Source organism: Vanessa atalanta, chromosome 1, assembly GCF_905147765.1.
Source record: "Vanessa atalanta chromosome 1, ilVanAtal1.2, whole genome shotgun sequence".
Classification (NCBI taxonomy): domain Eukaryota; kingdom Metazoa; phylum Arthropoda; class Insecta; order Lepidoptera; family Nymphalidae; genus Vanessa; species Vanessa atalanta.
This window is the reverse complement of record NC_061871.1, coordinates 3,092,506-3,117,365: the sequence shown is the minus strand read 5'-3', so window position 1 is coordinate 3,117,365 and position 24,860 is coordinate 3,092,506. Positions and strand designations below refer to the sequence as shown.

Here is a 24,860-nt window from a genome sequence, read left to right as displayed (position 1 = left end):
TAAGCAAGTGTGTTTGGAATATGCTCCAAACCTTCTCCTCAAAGGGAGAGGAGGCCTTTATCTCAGCAGTGGGACATTTACGGGCTGCTAATGCTAATGCAATAAGCAAGTGCAAACACTTCTATATTGAATAAAGATTTTTGACTTTTGACTTTGACTAATCCCACAACATATTCAACATACTTTGATAAAATAATTTAATAAACATATATATTATATAATTATTATTTCATAATCATATAATATATTTATAATTCATAAATAGTAAAATAATTGGTTAAGAAAACGTGTATCATAAATTAATGAATGAGTTTGTCTTGTAATAGGGAACCCTAAATGCAGGTCATACGTGTAATATAACTGTCATATAATATATTATATGCGAGTAGATCTCATATATCATAACAAGATCGATGATTTTTACAGAAACGGTGACAAACATTGTAAAAATACGAGAAGCGAAGATAAACTTATTCCATCAATAGTTTGCATTGACAATGAAAGTACATACTTCCTAGGGCTTCCTAGGGCGCTTCATTACAGATAAGGCATGTCTGATAGGATTATACTACATATAATAGCTTGGTGTTAATGATCGTTGTTGTTCATACAGGACACATAAATACAATTGTATCTGATTATTACATGTAAGTAGTTTTTGACTAAAAAACAGTCACAACTGAGTTTCTTGATGGTTCTCTACGGTAGACTCAATATTCCGAACCGATGTTAGTTTGGTTGTAACTAAGTATATTTTGATTTTGATATCGATCATATTATTATCTACACGCTTGCTGTAAATAATACTCATTTTATTTATTAAAGGCTAGCTAATGCCCAGTGTAAGTTTCTACGCCATTTATTTTTTTTGTAAGCAATTGTGAGGTAGATGCTTGGGGGCTTTGTGGAAGCCCGCCTGTGTAGGTGATATCCACTCATCAGATTTTATATCGGCAAACGGTAATATTTAGTATTGTTATGTTTCGGTTTGAAGTGTTAGTGAGCCAGTGTAACTAAAGGCACAAAGGCTAACATCTTAACTCTCAATGTTGATGGCGCTTTGGCAATGTAAAGAATAGTTAAAATTTACATATCTATGGTCAGGTGGTGACCACTCACCATCTAGTGGCCCATTTACCTGTCCGCTTACCTATACTACTAGGTACTTTAAAAATGTTTCCGGGTACCAAATTAGCTATTACAAAAAATATTCTCCGCAACTGCTAACAACAACTGGAAGGTAATTCCGACGAGAGTATGTACATACCAATAATAATAATTATACCAAATATATTAAACGGTGTGATATAGTATTGAAAGCAATTGTCTTGAAGATATACTTATATATTTTTAAATTTAATATCTTACTTTTCAAAAAAAGAATCATTAAAAAAAACATTACTAATTAAAGTAAAATGTAACTTATAAAAGATAAACGTAGTCCGCTGTAGAGTACATTATTAAAACTCTTAACTTATCCGAGCTCACAATGAACAAGCAAACGTTTTTAAGCTCCAAGCGTTTCCGCCTTATAATTTAGCAACAAACCGCGCTAATTGGAACGTAAAAAAAACTTGCTCTTAACTTACGAGCTATTTTAAAAGGAAACGTTCTTGGTATCTGTTTCTTTACATTTCAAGCTATTCATGAATATCGCCTTGATTTATGTAACCGGGTAGCTTACTAATTAGCGTAATATATGCACGAAATCAATTCTACAACATCATTAACATACTTTGATAAACTGAATTCAATAAACATATACTTTATTCCAATCATAAAAGGAGAAAAGAAAATGAACAACATTTGACAGCAAATTGGCGCGATATCATTGGCCGAGAGCTTGATTAATCTATGATATTTACTATTGATTTGCGAAAAATGGCATTTTGAACGTTGACGAAACTGTTGTCGAAATTTTGGAAGTAAAATTAAAGTGGATATAAGTATTTAAGTGTAATAGTGTTGTATTACAAACAAAGATATATTAATCATAAACGCTTAGTAGTACACAACGTAGCCGAGTTATTATCAAATCTCATTAAATACGTTCCTACTAATTCCTACTTCAATTGGAGTAGGCTATATATTATTATACTGTTATTATGAGTTAATTATATTTTTACGCTATGCCTTATAAGTATAGGTTGCCTAGAAATCATTGCCCACGGCGTGAAATAAAAATTTAATACGTGATAATATTGTTGGTTAATCCAACGTATAACACAAATTAATGAATGAGGTTGTCTTGTTATAGGGAACCCTAAAAACATGTCATACGTGTTCTCATAGTGAAACTCGATAGCCAATGCGGTTGCATTCCTCTACCACAGCGTAATCGCAAACCTTAAACAAGTTTTTACTACGAGATCATTTTTATAAAATGTTTTGTATTTATATACGCAATATTTTACTAGAGCTATTCCATAGAGTATTAATGTAATAGACATTTTCAACGTTACCAGCCATTACCGGGACAGACTATGTTTTATTAATAACATGAAAGCAAATAGTGTTACGGCTTTATCACCTGACGGTACATTGTCTGTGGCTATAAATATTGTCAGCGTTAGAGAGACCTCATTAAAATAACAACTATCAGGGGACTTAAAATGTTATGTCCAATATGTTATAGTTATACTAACACACAGATCTCGCAAACTTTTCAACAAATAAATATATAATGTTTCTTTGGCTTTTGTCTTTGAGCGTAAACTAGTTCCAACGAGGCATCTACTGGACCAATAGCAATGGTGTGATGATATACTGTGTATCTAAATAACAATTCTGTATAATGAATCTTAACAACTCTGTTGTGTATAAAAGTTTGTGTTATAAGTATTTCAACTATATGTGATCACAAATAAAAAGGAATGTTTGTGACTTACTTTTTGTTGAAACTGACCTAATAAAATTCCTTTTAAGGTTTATGAGGCGTCTTGAAATATTGGCCGTATAGTTTTAACGAGCATTATACGATAGCTGTTCGTTAAAAATAAAGGTACTAGAATTTTGTCTAAATAAAAAAATTCTCATATTTGTATTATATAAAACATGTTAAATATGTCCACGTTTTATAACCTTTATGTCTAAAACTAATAGTAGTAAATGAAAAACAAAATTATGTAGTTGGAACGAAGGGGAGACTTAAAGCCTAGAATCATTCTTTTCTAGTAAATTAAGGTAAAATAGAAATTCCTGAGGACATTAATAATAAAAACACACACATACACAAAGTAATAGTGATACTATAATAGGATGTTCAATAAGAAATAAAATTCATGAGAAAAAATATTAAATGTCATTATAAAAATACCGTCGAATATCGTACTATGAATATAGTAGGTAGGTAGTAAGAAAATAAGGAATCCCAAAAATAAAGTTTTATGAAACATTTTCATAAAAATGTTCTCAAAAACAAGGTTTCAAGATAAGCTTAGTGGAAACCTTTCTGATGTCTATAAGAAGCTTGTCTAACGGCGTGAACAAAAATGAATACAGAGAAAACAAGAACTATGAATGGTTTATGACATTAAAACGAACCGTTCAAACGTAGCTTTCATTAAATTAAGATTGTGGTTAAATTTCAGCATAGCAATATCGATATCATCAAAACTCTGAACATCAGCTGCTAGTCATCTAATAAGAAATTTAGCATACTCTATTCTTAAGTATCAGTAATTATAAAAAGAAAAATAAACATGAAACAAATAATTTAGAGCATTAAGAGTGCGCATTTTAATATTATTGGTTTGATATAAATAAAATTGACGGCAGCCAATTAATATTTAAGATAATTGACCAATACTTATGAGTAATTAGTAATGTAATATAGGAAATAAATGGTATCATAGTTATTATTTTATCTAACTTATAAACACATTCTAAAAGACAAGAATATTAAATAATACTTTACCTTTCTTCCGTTTTGGAAATAGCCTTTGGTGCCGAGAAGCCAGCAATTTTCTCAGAACTGCTGTCAGGGAAGACACTGCGTTTGTCACGAGTGCTGTGGTTTGCTTCTGTGGTCGGAAATAGCGACGGCAAAGCTGAAAAATTATTTAAAAAGTTAAATATGTTTTGATGAAATAAGAATTTTTATAAATGAATAATTTTTATCATAAATAATTTGTTCAATGCATTTATCAAAACTATGTACCTAATTAGTTAATGAAAGTGTAAAATAAAAATTAGATTATCTAATAAAACTGTTTATCTTCTAATCAGATTTTAAATCTTGATCGATCATTCATCTAACTATTAAAAAATGACCATTATTATTCTATAAAATAGCAATATATCTTACCACTCTCAGGTATCTCCGGGTTCTCATTCAGTAAACGTTTAATTTCTTTAATGTTGGATGCTTGACCTTGTTTGACCATCGCAACTGAATCCGTAAAGTCCTCGGGCTTTAGACGTACCATATTGGTTGTGCCAATCTGTAATTTCACAAATCAATAAACAATATTAAACTATCTACAATTGTTTCAGAAGTATCATTGTTTTATAATAAGTCTTTCAGTAAAAACCTTGGGTAAAAACTAGGTACGGGCGTTAGTTTAAATAATTACATATTCTAACTATTTGTTAACACTTATAATGAAGTAACAATAATTTTAGGTGCCGTTATTAAATGAATATAAGCTTTAGCAAAAGTAAATTTTATACTTCTAATATTTTTTTCTTGTGATAGTTTCACCTAGAACGCTAGCAACTATGATTTTCACTTTTAAAGATTTTCTATCAAAGGACGAGTCTAACGTGTCAAATCATATGATATATTAACGTAAACTTTGAAATACATATATGCTGGACATATATTTGGAACGAGTGAATATAAACTCAAATTGACGGTGTCATAAATACTGCATATAGATTACCAAAATTCTACGTGTATCATATGAATGGCTACAAAATATGTTGAAGACGACATCAAAATCCAAATTTTTCTCAATAATGTTATACAGAATGAGCAGCATATCAATTCTTGTGAACACAATAATGTTCGAAGCGAACCTAACCAATAAAATTTCATATTAAATTCTTCCACTCAGTACCGTTATTTGTCTGTTTAAGTATTTAATACGGTCAATTATAATTTTAATTAGTAGCTTAAATTAATTATTGTCCCCTTTTAGGAGAGCATTTTACTTATTTCTAGTGATTCCTTATTATCATCTGTGAACATTTTTCGCACTCATGATTTTTAAACCACACGGCTTAGTTTATTAAATACAGTATAAACATTACACTTGCCAATGTTTTTTTATTGCCTGTTTAAAAAAGTACTTTTTTAATTAATTTTTGTTATTCCTAATTGTGTATTCTAATGTAATCCTCAAAATTTTACATAAAACATATTTTACTAAGGATACATAAGGGACAAATATTTATTACATTCTCAATGTTAAAAATATTTATCTTTTGTAGCGCTCATAATGTTTATTTACATTAAATTGACATATTTATCGTCTGAAACGTGTTCCTAGCGATCTTTATTAAATTTCATACGAAACAATACAAACAAGAAGATTAGCGTTCGCTTCAGCCGCTATCGTTAGTATTAAAGCATTCAAATCAAGCTTCCAGTAATATTATTATACAATGAGAGTGTTTTAATTAATTTAAGATCCGTCAGTAGCCCATACTTATTTTTGATGAAGAATATTCGTAAAAGATTATTTTACACCATAGATTTATAATTTTATACCATTATATCAAATGTTGTTGTTGATTCTGTATACATATATGTACATATATATTATTTCTATTGTTAAGTGTAGCGTAAAATTAATCTTTATATTTTATTGCTTAGCCGTTACGGTTTATATTTATCTGATTTGTAGATTGTTTGTTGTAACTGTTATAAATATAATAAAACCTACCCCCCTTTATCTTATTAGACATAATACCTGCCGATGGCGTTATCTTAATGAAACCATAATAGGCACTCTTCATTTGGTTGCGGTAAAAATAGTTTTGTGATTAACTAAAAATTACTCTTCAGTTATGATATTACGTTAAGCGCCAGATAGTTTTTTGTTTTATTTTTTAAAGGAAGAGCGATGCAATGAGTTCTTTATATATTAAAATTATTGCTCTTTGCTCTAATTGTGCCCTTTCATATTTTTAAGCATCTAAATTAATATTAATATCAGCATAAATATAACAATATTTTTTGTAAAATTTGTATGATATGTTTACAAAATTAATATGACATGTCGTTGAAAAATCTACATTATTATACATTTTCTTAGACTTTCTTTATCAATATTTATAACTTATTGAATTGCATTACAATGTATCATTGTCTAATGTATCCTTACTGTAATCAAACCCCTCAATTACTTTTGCATTTATAATGTATGTACAGAATAAAACGCGTATGTAACGAAGATATTATAATCAAAAATATATTTTATGACACATAATAATATACATAGTTGCTACTCAATTACAAATTTGTTTTTTGTCGTTCGCTTTATATTTAATTTAACTTGTAAAATGTATAATTTATTTTTTGCTTACGAATAGTATTCACTTAAACTCGTAGTTTAATAAAACGTTTAGGCGTGCTATTGCTGGTAATTGTAGTTCTTATCTAGTTAAGCGAAAATCAATAACACAATCGCGCCGCGCGCCCTCGGTAATCGACTCAATTCCGACTTTCAGACTAAACCTATTTGACATCTATACTTATAGGGTTATCTTTCACGTTTAACGATACTCAAACTGCAAACTTCTTGAGCCTGCTTCTATCATTTACCTCTTACGAAAATAGTAATCTATTCGGCTTTTAGATAATAATTAAAGTTGATACAAATATCTCCTGATTGACGTCTCTAGTATAGGTTTCTGTTATTTCGAACGAAGTCTGAATGATGTTCATGAACGTTTGAGGCAGAGCGATATTTGTATCAAAATTAATTTTACCTGACAGTTAATTGACAAGTCAATATGTACTCATGATTATATCATGACTATATCACATATAAAATGTACACAAATTGTTAATTCAGAAGGAAATTGCAACCAGAAAATATAGAAAGATATAAATTAATTTCAACTCGAACTTTACCATCCTTCAATATTTCATTCCGTAATGTATCAGATTACCAGTTTTTTTTGGAAAAAATTAACAAACTGTTGAAAGGCGAATATCCTCATTAAATAAGAAAAAATACTGCGAAGCGGTTTGCTGTCAGTTTTCAGAACGTGTATCTTAATGATTTGGGTCAATACAACTTTGTTGTTGCCGGATCAGAATTAAATTATTTCTTTAGAATCCAGTTGAGAGAAAATGTTTCACGAGCTGAGTATACACAACCTACATTTCGATTATTTTAATCCAGTTTTAAATACAAATTTACATTGGGATAAATTGTATATTGTTGAAAACGTTTTACGGTAAGCGTAAAATAATTAACAAAATAATATTTTGTTCATTATTACGTCTTCCAATTTATCTTCTTAACAAGGAAAATTATAGATATTTCCAAATTCAAAATTGTTCAAGTTTTCATTTGATGTACAATAAATATATAATTAAAAAAAATTAATGTCTGCCAATTTATTTGATTACTTTTTTTTGGACATTTAAATGCCTCCATGACCAACTGCGTCCGTTTAGGATATATGTATTTATATAGTGTACAAGTACTCGCTGCGTCCTCGTTGTCATAGTTTGATGGAAGGACAACCCAATAGAACTCAAAAGAATTTGGGATAATTGACGAAGCAGGTCAAACTCTTGTCTGCCATTACCAAACCAAATTACCTAAAAGAGCCAATATGTGATTTGTTTTAAATTCACTCACTTTTTCCCTCCGCCGATCATAATCTGGATACCAGTCACCACTCTCCGCGTCTTCATCGTCATCGTATATATCCTCATCATCAGCAAGCTGGGTATCATCTTCTAAAACTGTTAAGCCGTGTAATTTTTCGAGAGACTCAAAGCTCTGTTTATCCTTGTTTGCGTCTTTAGAGCTCTCAACGAGATTGCTGTCTTGGTCATCGTCAGCATAAATCTGTGGATAAAATGAAACAAAATTTAAAAAAAAAATCTAATTTATATTAAATGATAAAATTTATAAAGTCAGATGGGAATGGTGCACATTTACGATACGGATACAGATGTAGGAAGTTTGTTTCCAAACTAAATACCCGGTAATCGATTACAGAAATTCAGGCGTGTTATATAATAAATAGCTTATATAAAAGGCATAATAAACCCTCTCGAGTGAAATATTGCGAGACGCAATCAATCTCATGTCGCTCATTAACGAACTTATTTTTAACCCTTTAGCATGTTACCCATAGTAACGTTACTTTCACCTTGGCGTCACTTTCCTTTGATGGATTACTGGGAACGCTACATGAATGTATACAGCGTCTTTTATCAATAAAAAAAAATATATATATATTTTCAAAAAATCTTATTGTATTGTATTCTCCAGTTCTCGGTGAACATCATTTTATTGTGAAAATAAACACAGACTATGTTATATCATCATTTCAATTATTATTTTCATATATTTTTATTAATTTCAAAGATATATATATATATATATATATAATAGTTATTATAAGCGTTTTTGTATTTGATTTGTAATTTGTACAATTTAACATATCACTATTTTTTTGGTTTTAACATACTTATTTTGAGTCTTCTATACTTTTCATAATATTATAAACATTATTAAATTCCATATACATATATTTTTATATTCGTGCTGAATATCAATAGCAAAACACTCTAGTCGTGATAACGAACAGTTGTATGTATGTTGATGATAAAACTAAACGTCACATCTGTGAAAAAGTATATGTTCTAAACATAATTTTTTAACTTGTTACTCAACCATGCTCCAACAATTAAAATTAAATTATTATCTACTACGATATGGTACATTATATATATATTTTTTAATTGTCTTTGATTTCCTAAATCCTGATTCACGCTTTTCGAAGTGACCTAGCAGCCGGCTTCTTACTAAAAATTCGATTTCGATTTGATGAACATAAAAGTTTGAAGTATTTTGTTTATAGTTATTAAACGAAATCCGAAGCATTAAACGCTTGGTTTCAAAAATAAAATAATCGTTTCATTTGATCGCTATTACAAGCAAGGACGGGATTTAATGTGTTCGTAGCGTGTTTTATTGGTTTTATGATTGAATGTAACATTTATAACAAACAGCTGTATTATTTAACGATTGATTACTTATAAAACAATCTCATTTAATCGCCTAAAATAAAACGTTTTATATACATGTTTATTGTGACTATTTCTACGAATCGTTTTGAATGTTATTTTGATTTATTTAATTGAATAAGTAAACAGAATAGATTTCTTATTAACATATTATTTATATATTTTTATAATAATAAGGAAAATATCAAACTTGGTAATGAAAACTTCCAAACTTATAAAAAAAAATTTTTAAGAAACCGAGAATATGAATTTATACGAATATATCCGTAAATGTTTACAATATTATTATTTTAATATCATATATTTATCCGGATTAATTCGGCGTCATTATAAACGATATCAAACAATAATATTTAAACATTAAATACGATGGGAATTAAGAATTATAGATTGATCTATTTTTACATATGATACATCTCAAATAATTTAACTATCATACATTTTAAGATATTGAGCCGAGATGGCCCAGTGGTTAGAACGCGTGCATCTTAACCGATGATTTCGGGTTCAAACCCAGGCAGGCACCACTGAAATTTCATGTGCTTAATTTGTGTTTATAATTCATCTCGTGCTCGGCGGTGAAGGAAAACATCGTGAGGAAACCTGCATGTGTCTAATTTCAACGAAATTCTGCCACATGTGTATTCCGCCAACCCGCATTGGAGCAGCGTGGTGGAATATGCTCCAAAACCTTCTCCTCAAAGGGAGAAGAGGCCTTTATCCCAGCAGTGGGACATTTACGGGCTGCTAATGCTAATGCTACATTTTAAGATAATTTTATTAATACACTTAAAATACAATAAAATTTTATTCAGTATTAAGACGTTTTTCCGGCTTATTAGGTAATAATAATTAAAACAGTACGTTAGCTTTAAGCAATTGGATTGATTTTCAAATGAAAGTAATAAACTTCGACGAAATATCCATATGATCGAACTCATTATGATATTGACTGGCTGGTCCATCGAACACATTACAATCATAAGCAGACACTGGTGTGCTTGTTAAATGTAATTACTTCAATTATATTACTAGTAATTACAACAAATATATAATAGGTAAAACTACATATCTATCTTTTACGAGATCGAATGTTCGATACAAACTATTATGGATGAAATTGGTGGTAGGGCTTTGTATAAGCCCGTCTGGGTAAGTACCACCCACTCATCACGTATTTTACTGCCAAACAGCAATCTTTTGTATTATTGTGTTCCGGTTTGAATGGTTAGTGAGCCATTGTATCGACAGGCATCAAGGGATATAATAACGTTCCCAGTGTTGGTAGCGCATTGGAGATGCAAGGAATAATTAAAATTTCTCAAGGCGCCAATGTCTGTGGGCCGTGGTGACCACTTACTATCAGGTGGCCCATTAGCCTGTCCGTTTACATATTACAAGAAAAATATATTTTTTCATATTATTTATACATATTTTCATATTATAAATAAGGCGCAGGACAAAAGGATGACTCCTCACAAAGCACCCGAGGTATTGTCTTCCTAACTTCAGGTTCTTGATAGATATTAAAAAATCAACGATATATTTATCAACAATATATTTATTTATTTTTAATTAGACTAGCGAGTATAATATTGTTAAACTAAACGCTTACAAAAGGTCAAATAAACACCTAATTAATACAACAAAATGTAAAGTTACTACTGTAATGTAAGTATCTATAATGTATGTAGGGTCTGGCTGTAGTTTGGTTAGTTGTAAACATACCGTAAGAGTTTTCGTAATTTTGTGTACCTTTACTAAAATGACGTAGGTCTGACTTTGAGTTGAATACCCAAACGTAAATGTAAACGATAAATGTCAAAACAATTATAAAATATAAATGAAAACATAAATTTTACTAATTTAAAAATATGTGTTTGTAATTTAGTCACGGTTCGGGGTAAGAGAATTAGTGGCGTTTAAATTAATGCCCGCAATCAATTGGAGCGCTCAAATTGGGTTTGACGGGCCGCGTGCCGCTGCGGATCCTATTATAGCTTTGGCGCAATAATCTTGTCCTTGCTATATTTTATTGATAATATAATTAAACTATACTAATATCATCTATATCATAAATTCTAATATTGCATAGTATCCATACCATGTCATTAAATATTGACACTGTTACTTAAAATATTTACGGAAGGTAAAAAACAAAACGTGGATTTTTTTTTCATCAATAATGTTTATTTACACCATTAAATTATTAGACGTGTCTCTCGACTAAGCCTGGTATATTTATCGTGTAGTTCATCCGTTTCAATTTTTAAGTCCATGATCATCTATCTTTGCATTAAGAATTTACGTGTCAGTAATGGAATGCATTTTTGAACGTTTTAACACGCTCACATTTCTTATCAAGAATTGAACCCGAAATATTATTTATTAAAAATTAATAAGTATTCTATTTTGATGTTTCATTTGCAGATCACCATTATTAAATATTGCAATGTAGCATGTGGTAATAAAATAGCGCCATCTGCTATAAACGTGGCTAGAGTTATTGTTTTTAATAGAATGAATGTTAAATACATTCTAATAAATATTATTCTAATAAAATACATACACTCTTCAATAGAAATACTATGGCTCCCGTTGCTACATCTCAATGCAACCAGAGCGTGAATTTTCCCGACTGGCATCACGTCAGCAGCTAATAAGAACGGACGTTAGTCCTTTGTTTTAAAGATCATTGAACTTATATCAAAACAATTCTTTAATACGTATACACATTTCACAAAGCGTGACCCGCTTATGATTTCTCATATGTATTTTTAAATCTCTAAAACTTTGGTGTCGCGTTCTAATTCGCAAAAATAAAATGACTTTTAGGAATAATAAAGACTAACGGTAATGGAACGGATAAATGGATCAAGTTTCATTTCCTCGTCGCCCGCCTGACCTGCAAGCGCAAAATGGCGGACGGCAACGCATCTATCCAATTGTAAATGCAGTTCTTTTAAATGGCAAGTAAATTGGGAAATTGTTCTCGCATCTCCCGTTGATTGCTCAATGATTAACTTAACAACGCTTTGAGATATCCACAATTGTGATTACGAAATCTAAAAAATAGGGCGCAATATATATTTTGCATATATTTGTAGTTTGTCTTTAGATAATATAATAATTATCATCTTTACTGATTTGACTGCTACTAATAAATATCCAACATAAAAATAATATTCTACATTTAATTTAAAAACTCTTATATAATTTAACAAAGCTTTTCGGAAATAGATACGAATGTAACAATTTCATCCCCGAATGTGACCTTGGACTCTCTCGCCCACATCTGTGACGCATGCTCACTGAAGTACTATACCTAGGTATCCTATACAGTCCTATAGGCATTATACAGATATGTTCAATAGAATACTTCGCAGCTCACAAATTCCACGATCGCCTACGGGCGAAATATTTGAAATGGATGCGCGTGGCACTTCATTAGAAGACACGTATATGAGTCTCTATAGTGCTATATATTTTACTCATTTCTAATTAAGCATATTTGTAGATTTATACACAGTAAATCCTTTTAGGTTTATAAAATAATAGTAATTTAAATGTGGCCGTTGGCAAAGTAGCTTATCCGGCCGAAAGTTAAAAAAAAATGCAAGGATGTTTTGTTCAAATTACAATTTCCCAAAAACATTCCATAATCCACTTTTATATTTAAAAAAGGAATTGTTCTAAAAAAAGTTTCTAATTATTTATATTTTTTGGTGTAAACTGTGCCAACGTAAATATAATAAATCATGACCTACATTTTTGATTGGTAGTAGATTGAAATACTATTAATTAAATAATACTAATACTTTAATAAAATATAATGTTAAATTATTATAAAGTTAGTAAAACAGCTAAGACTTTCATTTACAATAAAAAATGATAAAACTTTAAAACGTAATCATAATAGTTAGATAACAAACGGATAAAATGTTATTAATGAACTATTTACCTCGCTAGGTTATTTTTTTACAACCGCGGTGTGTCTAACTGGGCCAGAGCCAAATCGATACGGATTTTATTAAAAACATTCGCAACGAAAAGTGGCAATTTGCCAGTAAACCGTTTCATTCACCTTCATAATATGATATCAACTATTATTTCTGTATTAAACTAATTATTATCTAGTATTCTAAACTATATTTGCTGTCGAAAAAATTGAACCTTGTAGAAATATTGCTTCTAAAATATAATACCATATTTTTGCCTTTTAAACGTGACAGAAGTGTTGGTTAATTTCACGCCCAAAGAATCGGAATTGCGATTCAACGAGGAAATGCTCCTAGCATTCTTGCCACCACTCCAGGTAGTCATTATTTGTCAGTTATTTTTAATTTCGATTTGCAAAAATTTTCATCTTTTCAATTTGAATATATGTTAAAATACTTACGTAGGTAAAGTATTTCTAATATACTTAATTATACAAAAAACTGGATTGTTTAAATAGAATAAAATTCAAATTTTATTATTTTAAATCAAATAAAACTAGTCAAAAATAAAACATTAATAAAATATCAATAGGTAAAAACTAAATAAAGATAGTTGGAAAACTTATTACACCTTGCTATATGTACATACATATATACCATACTGGGCTCGTAGCCTAAAAAATTGCTTGGTTCTAATTGGATTACAAAAATCTGTTTGTCTTATGCGTAGGCGTAACTCACGAAAGTAGCTCTTGAAAAATTCTTGATAGTAAAAATATTTATTTAAATGAGTCACACTCATAAACATACGAATGAACTCACACAATTTAAAATTCTATCTAATCTAAGTAACAAATCGTTCAAAGGTTATTTATATACCTATACTTTATCAATTACGTCGAGGGGTCTTATTCTTTGAGTTGATAATGTCGTGATTATTTCGTGATAATTTGGGGTGTCAAAGTTTATCATGTTTTATAATTTGCTTTTTTATTACGTTAACAATAATTTAGCGTAAATACTTTGCTTAATTTCCAGTACGCATTTAACTTTGATAGACGATAACTTTGGCTAGATTTCATTTTAGAAACTTAATTTTTATATTAGTTGTGAAGGAATAAAATTGGCATGAGTGCCAAGTCAAAGTTTAAGCTTTTATACAATACCTAACCTCAAATTGCCATTACGAAAGTATCAAAGTTATGTAAGAACGTCTGCTCTCGGAACACGTCGCGCTGTTGAGTCGCAAATATGCATCTTTTATCGACTTTTAGCTCTCAGACTCTGCTCTATGAATAATAATTAACTTTTAAGAAGAAGCATTAAGACAGGGTTCATGACTTGAAATTCAAATTCACCTTCGTCAGCTTGAAAGTGGAAATACAAATATGTGATTTTTTTAAAGTAATTTTATCTAAACAAATAAAACATTATTTTTTTTTTCAGAATATATTTGTTGTTTACATTCCATATTTAAAGGCAGTCTGTTCCTATTATAAATAAACACAAATAGTAATACACATAATTTAAATATGAACAGGGAGTTTTCAGGCTAGTGATTATACGCTTTGATGTCGCCGAAGGTTTTCACTTCGATCAAAATTAAACAGATTTATTAAACCATTGTATTCTTTGAAATATATCGTGTTTAATGACTATTGATATGATAGGTACAGATATAATTAAATACTCTTTTACACGCAGAAGTAAAAAAAAATCGTGAACACATTTATAAGCTAACCTAACTTAGAAATAAAATTTGATGAATGATAAATAATGAAAGATGAATAAATAGAACGATGTTTATTTAATCAATTGAATAAAAATTAACAAAAAATGGTCATACATTTCCCATAATGAAGACATGCTATAATTCTGATCCGATCATTATTTCATTCAAATTAGACAATCATTACGCCAATAAAAAAGAAATTATACAATTTTGAATATATTTAATAATTAAAAAGTATTACAATTGTCTGTCTTATTCTCACTCTCATTAATTAGTTCTATCATATTTGACAATACACCAGAAAGCTTTGTTTTAGGGTCTATATAGCTTAATAACTCTGCTATAGTATTTTTTTTAAGTTATAGATGGCAAACGAGCAGAAGTCTCACCTGATCGAAAGTGACTACAACCGCCCATGGACGAATAATAATCATTACGTATAAAGTGAATAAAAAGCATAAAAAAAACAAATAATAGCGAAAATAATTCAATAAATTTGACTAAACTGTCGTAAATAAATTATTGCCACAATTGGTTTTATATCGTGTCAAGTTGTATGTCCACCGGTATAATAATACCCATTATTATTGATATCAAATATGAGTCAATGCGCGAGCAAGTATTTATCAATTCAAGCTACAGAGTTGCCTCTGATGCGTTTCCTGAAACTATGACGTCCTTAATGCGCTCATTAAACCGCAAAAGTATGAAATCTATAACAAAGGAGGTTACTGAAACCGATGAGCAAATGCTTCTGTACGCTCGTGTACAGAATATCTAACGATACTGCCATCATTGCCAGCCACAGGAGGTACCCAGCTAAGTAGAAGCCAAATGGATATCTTCGACCTCTTACGGTCCTCGAAACTTGATAATTGAAGCTTTTAACTTTAGTGCCAATTGCAAAGCGTGAATGCTGTGCTCAGCCAGAACTTCTCAAGACATTATCGAAATTGCGAGGGAGTCCAATAATACAGAACGAATAGAAAGACACCGATGATCTTAACGAGATGATCCCTGTTGATACAACCATGACAAATAATTATGAATACTCCGTTGAAAATCGTACAATATAATACTCAACTAGCGACCAGACCCGGCTTCGCACGAGTAGAATAAGGATCTACATAAAATGCTTATATCATAATTTTCCGACAAATTCAACTATCATCTTAATATTTCAGTTAATTAACACAGAATATTAATAGTTATATTCGTAAACCTCTCCGTCCATTAGTGAAAACCCTTAAAAAAATTGTTGGGTAGTTTTTAGCTTATAACGAACAGACGAGTAGTGCTATTTTCCCTTATGATATCTTACTTACTGACTCATATTTATCAAACTGTCATTCTTAAATAAAGTTGTGTAGTACGAAGGAACCATTACGTATAATTTTAGACTTCAAATACTCTAATATGATTATCTGACCTAATAATATTGACTTCCATCATTTTAAGGTTACCTTACTATATATAAAATTATACAATGTACTTTCAATATGAGTCATCATTTACGCCAAAAATAACATGTTAAATTCATAGCAAAAACACGTATAGTGACAGTAAGTCTAATAATACCAAATAATAAAAAAAAATATTTTTAAGTTATTTTGTAATTTGAACGTATTTTTAACAAATTGATAAAAGCTATATAATATACACATTTTTGCAACGGCAATTTCTAAATGGAAGATCAGCAGCTGTCGAATGAATTTTGGGGCAAATATTTACCAGTCGACGGGCTTGTAAAAGGTTTTTATATAATATTTTGAATATATTTTTCAATACTTTACACATACTGCTTAAGCGTGTACATATAATTAGTTATTACCTATTTGGTTTCAAAAATGTAGTCAAACATCCCAACTCATATACGCATATTAGTCACAATGGTTAATTTTACTTTAATCGGCGTTGTAGAAACTGGAGGCATAATTATTAACTTATTTTATTGAGTTTGTTTAAAATGACGTTTTTTAATGTAGTATTTTATAACACTTTAAGGTAAAGTAATCTAGAACAACGATATATGTATAGTATATATATAGATATATCTTTAATAGACGAAAACCAAAAGCAAACGTCTCTGAATTTGCGATAGTGTAACCCGATCACATCTTAACGGCTGTAAGTATTTAATTAAGAGATGAGTACTCTATATCCATAACATCACACGAACAAAGTGTTTACGTAAATGATATTATAATTAAATACATACTCAGTAGAGCTTTAACTGGTTATTAAATGTGCCCGTGCATGATGCTCTTTGCGGTGTGTTATGACGCAAGCGACGTGAGGACGCAAAATCGTATTAACCCACATATTCGACTGAAATAGAACCGCCTGCGAAATATTTCCCTTCGAAAATTCGTGTTTGGCATCCGTGTCGACCGCTATGCAATTTGCAAGGAATCTATTTTTGGTAATGAAGCAGAAAACGTAAACACCTCTATAAGGCAACTCGAACACTAACTTGTTTTTAGATTATTGAAATAGACGTCGTTGTTATAATTTTATGTACGTTTTATGATTTGAAACTATTTTTCTTAACATTTTAAAGGGTATAAAGTAATATATGAAATATATTATATAGCTGAGATAGTCCAGTGATTAGAACATGTGAATTTTAACCAAGGCAAAAACCCCGTAGCACCACGTACAGGAAATCATTGCGAGGAAACCTGTATTTACCTGGTGGTAAGTCTTTTTGCAAGCCCGCATGGGTAGGTACTAGCCACTCATCAGATATTCTACCGTTAAACAATACTGAGTATTATTGTGTTTCATTTTGAAGGATGAGTGACCATGTGTAACTACAGGCACAAGGGATATGATATCTTAGTTGCCAAGGTTGCTGGTTAGTTGATTAGCCCATTGGTACCGTCAATGTCTATTAGCGAGAACAACTCACTATCACATTAATACCTACCTCTTACATTAATAACAAAACCACCTAGATTTCATAAACGTGGCTTCAAAACTTCTAAAAGAGGGAGGAAGGCATTTTCCAGCAGCGTGATATTTACAGGCTGTTAATTCACTTTACGTTAACGTTACGGAGTATATTATAAAACATCTTACTTAGTTTTAATATTTAATTACGTATAATTACCTCTAACTAAAAATAAAACCGTAAGTAGGGACATTCGATAAAAAAAACTCATTAATAATATCCAATCATTCAGTAATTTATGGCTACCATCACTTAAAGATTAATTGATAGATTAATAATAGTCTACGCAGTACAGTGTAGAGGATGTTACTGTAGTTTATAAAAGCAGTAGTATGCTTGTTGCTTGTGATATCAAAAGGTAAATTTAAACGATATCGTAAGAAACTCGAAGTCATGTAGATGATAAAAAAGGAGTGAAGATTGATGAACATTGATATTTCATTGATATTAATGCAGGTTATAAAGATTTAATTGTATAAATAGGAGACATATATAATTTGATTAATGGAAAAAAGTAGTTACTGACTGAGATTATCTCGGTAGAATAAACATTCCGTTGATACTTACTTTACATTTAATCTTTCTAATTGACGATTGAAAAGTTCTTATGTTCTCAAATAAAGTTTATTATTGCATGTTTTAAAATTATGTTAAATTAATTTTATTCTTACCAAAATTGAGACACGGGAAACTAGAAGAAACGTTGTATGTTATTGCAAGTATTAGTGGTTTTGCCTTTGAGGGCGAAACCCAGATATAGTCGTATCACATTACTAAATTAATAATTTAATGACTACTTATATAAAATGAATGCCAAAAACAATTTTGTTGCAATAAAAATAACAATGTTGAAATACAAGTTATATTTTATAAGGGAAATCCGGTACTTATTTTTTTACCTAACTAAGCATAAAAACTTTTATTGACAAATTAATTTATACCTAGATCATCAAAGACAATTTATTTATTTTTATTATAAATCTTGTTCTTAAAAATGTATTAAATTTAAAGTGCAGCAATAATAATAATTTATAATCTGTAGCACAACTAAAAGCCATTAAACTAAGAATTGAATTGAATTGAATAAGTAAAAACGACCACCGCGTTTAAAATAAAACGACGAATGTAATATATGCAATAAAATAAAATACGGCATGTATTTTATTAATTAAATAAAATAAAAGCTTAAAGTGATTAAACAATTGGGTATTGCCAATAATAATACGCTGTAATATTATTTGAAAGCACAGATAGCCTAAAGGAACAAGATAGAGATCTTTATAATAAATAACGAAAAACATTTACATAGATAACGTAACCCGACTAGACGTAACGTAGGCGACCCGACCTAACTGGCACTGTAACACAATATACCACTCAAACAATACCATCACGTGTATTATATTGCGTGTTTATTCAGGAGCAAACGTCAAGACGATAAGGCTTTTAAGCTTAAACATGATCCTTCAAATGCCAACCATGCTCTTCAGCAGTGTTTATGAAAAAAAAACTAATGTATTTTTAAAATAAGACGACATATTCTTTTGTTATTTTATCAATATTTAGAATAAAGATAGGTCAATGAGAGCTCGTGTATGTATCTTAACTGTGGGTCACGGGTTCATATAGAAATATCTAATTAATCTGTCAAGTACTTTTATATTTAGAAATCATTTCATGATTGGCTGTGTATAATACTTTTTGAAATTTATTATGTATATCCACGAACTCGTAATAATGTAACGTGATGGAATAAACACGCTTACTTATTTTAAAAAAAGAATCATAAGACCAAATAATTTTAAGCATGTTGAAGAAATACTTTTACAGAACCAAATTTCATACGCCATTTCTTTTACTGTAACGACCATGTCAATCATAAATCATTGGGCATTAAGGCACTCAACGAGGGTTATAATATCTTTATTTATAAAGGCTCACACATCTGTACCGCTAAGCGTCTGTTTATTACTCGTAGCTATCTTGATCAGTTACACAGGTAAGACGGGAGCTTTAAAGTACTTATTATCACTGAAGTCGATGTTTTGCTATTCTTTCAGATTTATTCGATACAACTCCATGTTTTATAAACGATGGTATCGCTTAAATATATGATTTATACAGCTGTATATTATGTTTAGAAATTTTATATTTATAGAAAGGAAGTATATAGAAATAAATTAAAATTTATTCGAAGTAAATACCTAATTGAAAAGAAGTAAGAGTAAATAGTCGACGTCGCTGTTCTATTCACTAACACAAATATTCCACTTTGTGATAAATAATACGATTGAAATCTATTGAAATTGGACATGCAAAATTCTAATCATCATTAGCATTAGCATTAGCATTAGCAGCTCGTAAATGTCCCACTGCTGGGATAAAGGCCTCCTCTCCCTTTGAGGAGAAGGTTTGGAGCATATTCCACCACGCTGCTCCAATGCGGGTTGGCGGAATACACATGTGGCAGAATTTCGTTGAAATTAGACACATGCAGGTTTCCTCACGATGTTTTCCTTCACTGCCGAGCACGAGATGAATTATAAAAACAAATTAAGCACATGAAATTTCAGTGGTGCCTGCCTGGGTTTGAACCCGAAATCATCGGTTAAGATGCACGCGTTCTAACCACTGGGCCATCTCGGCTAATCATCATAACACCATCAAATGTTTCCGTAAAGGGTTAATACACTTCTACATATTTTCTTCTGATTCAACGCTATACAAAAACAAATAATACTTTGAAATCTTTTGATCGATGGATTTTCAAATAATTAACTACAAGAATATATAATTGATTCGATAAATTCCGTCATAGATTCTTAAAGACGATTCAAGATAGAAACACATGTTTTCTAGAAGCAATTGATCTAACGGGTCTGATTATTTAATGAGAATAGTACATTCATTTACTAATTAATTCTATGAACTCAAATCTCTATATTTAGAACAAACAAATTGATATACAATCGGCGTAGTTACTATAGATACTAGTAGAGTTTTGTGCAGGATCGTCCGTTTAAGAATTATCCCATTAGTGTCACCGTGTTTTGTGTTCCGTTTGCCAGTAAATTATATCAATAAAGAAGTATTTTTGTGTTTCTATTTGATATGTTAAAAACGGGCAAAGTATGTTTAATCTTCATTGTGTCTTCATTCTAACGATCAAAATCTTCTTCGACCCGTGGATATTAGTTTTATTACATTTAATAGATATTTATTTATTCTTTTTTATTTCACTACACAAACTTATTATATACATATTTCTTCCAGCCACCCTCTTGGCTGAAAGAAATTAGTATATAATATGTTTGCTCTGTAACACAAATTATGTTCATGTTAAATATTCTTAAGAGCATTATTGGTACATAAAGGCCGTATTTATCGAGATACAAATCTGCCTCGGCAATATAAAAAAAAGGACCTGTATTCATACAATATAAAGGATACTTATGCACTTGAAAAGTTAAATCTGAAGTAATGGTAATTAACTGGAGCCTATTGGAGCCATTTTAAATTGTACTATAACAGAAAGCCCCTAAGATATTTAATGCAACAATGCTTCAACAATATTCAATATTTCTTATATCGAATTATGAATAGGTTACTTATAATAATATTTGATATGACCAGTAAATAGACGATTAATTTATGATGTGTATGAAATATTAATATTAATGTCTGCTAACGCGCAAATAGCATACTAATGATTCTGAACGGACGTGACTATATGTATAAATAGTTCTACCTGTTGCCGGGTCTTATTTCTTCCCTGAGGAAGTTTATTTTTAAATAATAGTGGCGATTCAATTCTAGTAAAGGGATATTTAAAAACATTAACAATTTGTTTGTATTTCAGAGTATATTTATTTAACCAAATAAGTTAGTATGTTCGGGATATTAGTTTGACAGTAAATTACTTCTTATATATTATGACGTCTTAATAATTTGTAACAGCCGTTAGCAGTTTAAAAAAAAGTACTTTTAATATGACATTAAAATATACTCAATATGGCTATTACTGATTTCAAAAGGAAATGTGGGAGGAGTGTAGATGGGTGTCTAACGTGGGAGGGCGAGATCGATATAACTAGGGAAACTCGGGCACCATTCATTACTCCAAAGCACTAAGAACTTGTACAACTTAAATCACTTTATATATGATATATACATACTCTTACAATTTTCTTCTAGCATATGGAGTTGGAACTCTTTTTAATAAATAATTATTTTTAATTGTTACCGCTTTCTGTTTTTCAGTGATAAAATTACTTCATCCTTATGTGAATGAAATTGCTATAGATTCAGTAAACAATAAAATAATTAGTGTAATCTGTTATAGTATTCTTACTATTAAATAATTGTTTAGATTACTTCATGAAATATACGTAATATACGTATATTTTACGTAAAATTATATATAAGAAGGTACATATATATAGAAACGAAACAATGTAAATTCATTTTGAATTAACTATAAACAAAATCAGTAAAACGTAATAAATATTTATCTTCAAAAATTAATGCTTCGCAAAAGCTTAACACTTCCTGTGTGAATCCAGCATTTTGATGGTAATAAAACAAAGATGGCGGATAGTCTGTCTGTGCTGGCCTTCGGGCGTCAAGAGATCTTATCAACGGACGCTTACGTGCAACTATGTCGTATTTAACAAGGATCTGCCGACGATAAAGATTTTCATTTATAATATTTAAATAATAATATAAAATATCTGTTTACTCCTTCTGAAATATCTTCGAAATCAGATATCTATAGGTAATTAAAATAAATACAGTTAGCAAATTATTTAGAATTAAGTTAATATTGCTCTGAGAACAATTATAATATGTAGTTAATAACGATCATATTTTCAAGAAATGACTAATATTCCTGCGTGAGCGTACGGGTACGAGTGTCAAAAGATCCGATCATTTGTCAATTTATGATTGTGATATATTGATAAATATGTTTTTACAATCTCAATCAACAAGTAAAATTACGTTTTAACAATATAAGTGTAGTAATTAAGTTACTTAAAAAGACTGGGTCACAATAACATTATATCGTAGTAAGAACTTTCGTAATGATATAACTTATTCATTTGCAGCTTGAATTTTTATTTATATTTTTATGTACTTAACATACGAAAAGTTTCTGATTTATAAGCATCATGATCCATTGTCACATTCATCAGAAACTATTTATATAAACGTATACAATTGAACTTTTGATGTTTTATTAAAGACTAGTTGTCGCCCGCGGCTTCGCTCGCGTTTTAGGGATCGGTTGTCATGTGTTTGGCAAAAAATGTCGCCTATGTCCTTTATTGGAGTTCAAGTTTGCTTCATATCGAATTTTGTCAAATTCGGTTCATTGGTTTGGCAGTAAAAGAGCAACAGACAGACAGATAGACAGAGTTACTTTCACATTTATAATGTTAGTATAAATTTTCATTTATTAATACTATTTCAATATCAATACAATTAAATACGTTGTTTTTTGTTAAAAATTAAAGTATTAAATTTGTAATTGTTGAACTATCACAGCAAGTAAAGCTAACGATTTTAAGAATAATTACGCGCTGCTTGGACCGTATTTGATAACAAATATATACATTTACGTCAATTTAAATATGTTCGTTACAGCGTGATTCATTGATCCAAAGCTAACAATGGTTTCGTAGGCATAATGTGGGCGTTAGTTTAATATTTGTCATGCGGGCGGCCAGTGGTCACTTTAATTAGATTTATGTGGGTAATCCTCTCTGCTAACTCGATTGTCGGCCTGTACTGGACCAACAATACCTCCTGTGATCGTAATCATAGGTCATGAACTCTTTAATTCGGTGTTACAAGTATTTCTTGCAATGACATAATTTGTGTTGTCGTCTCATGGCGTCACAAAACATCTGTCACGCTAGTTATATGATAATTCATTGAGTAATATTATTAAAAACATCCGCTTTAGGCATTTTAAAATATAGAATACACTATTTCAGGTGCCGACACTGCCAAGAAGCAATTTATTACGTCGAAAGATTATTTTTAGATACAAAGGCATGTGCGAGCTTTTTTGGGCACAACGATATAATCAACAGTAGCGTAGGTAAAATCGAATATGGTATTTTCACATACCTGTTATATATTTGATAATATGAAAAGAATAATAAAAATAAATTTCTATATGGTTTTTTTAACGGCACTGATTCTGAGAATAAAAATATTATATAAAACACGCCAAAATGTAATTACGAAGATGGATGTCCTATAAATATATATATATTATATAAATGTTTGCTCTATCTAGACACGCGGTAGCGTGTCAGCCAAGTTCTAGTATCAGAACTGGCGTGCAGCACCGTGTGTAATATTACACGAACCATTTGGAGCCACTTTTGACCTCCTCATAACTCAAAAACTATTTGACATAAATGTGTCAAATTTGGCTCATATATTGAGACTCATGAGATACATATGTGTTCCAAATTTCATAAACGCATCTCAAATGGTTATTTAGATATTAACGTCTAAAAATCGTCATTTTTATCACTGACTGACCTATAGATCAAAACTATAACCAACTTCCAGGTGACCTAGAAAGTTGAAATTTGGCATGCAGGTAGATAATTAGGCCAATATAAAGGAAAAAATCTGAAACTGGTAATTTTTTATCATTTTATTATAATTTTTCATTTTATTGGGTCTATAGGAAAACTTATATACTTAGTTCCTGTAAAAACTGTAAATAAAAAAAATGATGTAAGAACCAGCAATCAAAACTTATGACAGCCGGTCTTAATGTGGATTTTAAGGTCTTCACGTGAATATATAACAAGTTGAATACCACCCTTAAGTTTTTTAAATCCAAATATTTTCGTTTTATTACTTATTAGTATAGCCGACTTTGGTATATTTATTACGTTATTAACTAGCATTTAGCGCACATCAATGGTGCAAAATCTATATATATACTTAAAAAAAAAAATAGGCATTTCGGTACACGGCGCGCGACGTGACGCC

The 24,860-nt window shown here is 30.2% G+C and overlaps 1 protein-coding gene across 1 annotated transcript in view; it reads right to left on the bottom strand.

Annotated features, from left to right (window-relative positions):
- The window catches only part of LOC125064652 (protein eiger), a 39,184-nt gene that overhangs the window by 4,124 nt on the left and 10,200 nt on the right, over positions 1-24,860 (bottom strand). The window contains exons 2-4 of the mRNA XM_047671815.1: positions 7,821-8,033; positions 4,307-4,442; positions 3,917-4,049 (exon numbers count right to left, since the gene is read on the bottom strand). Coding sequence (XP_047527771.1) covers positions 3,917-4,049; positions 4,307-4,442; positions 7,821-8,033 — 482 coding nt within the window. The remainder of the gene's footprint in view (positions 1-3,916; positions 4,050-4,306; positions 4,443-7,820; positions 8,034-24,860) is intronic.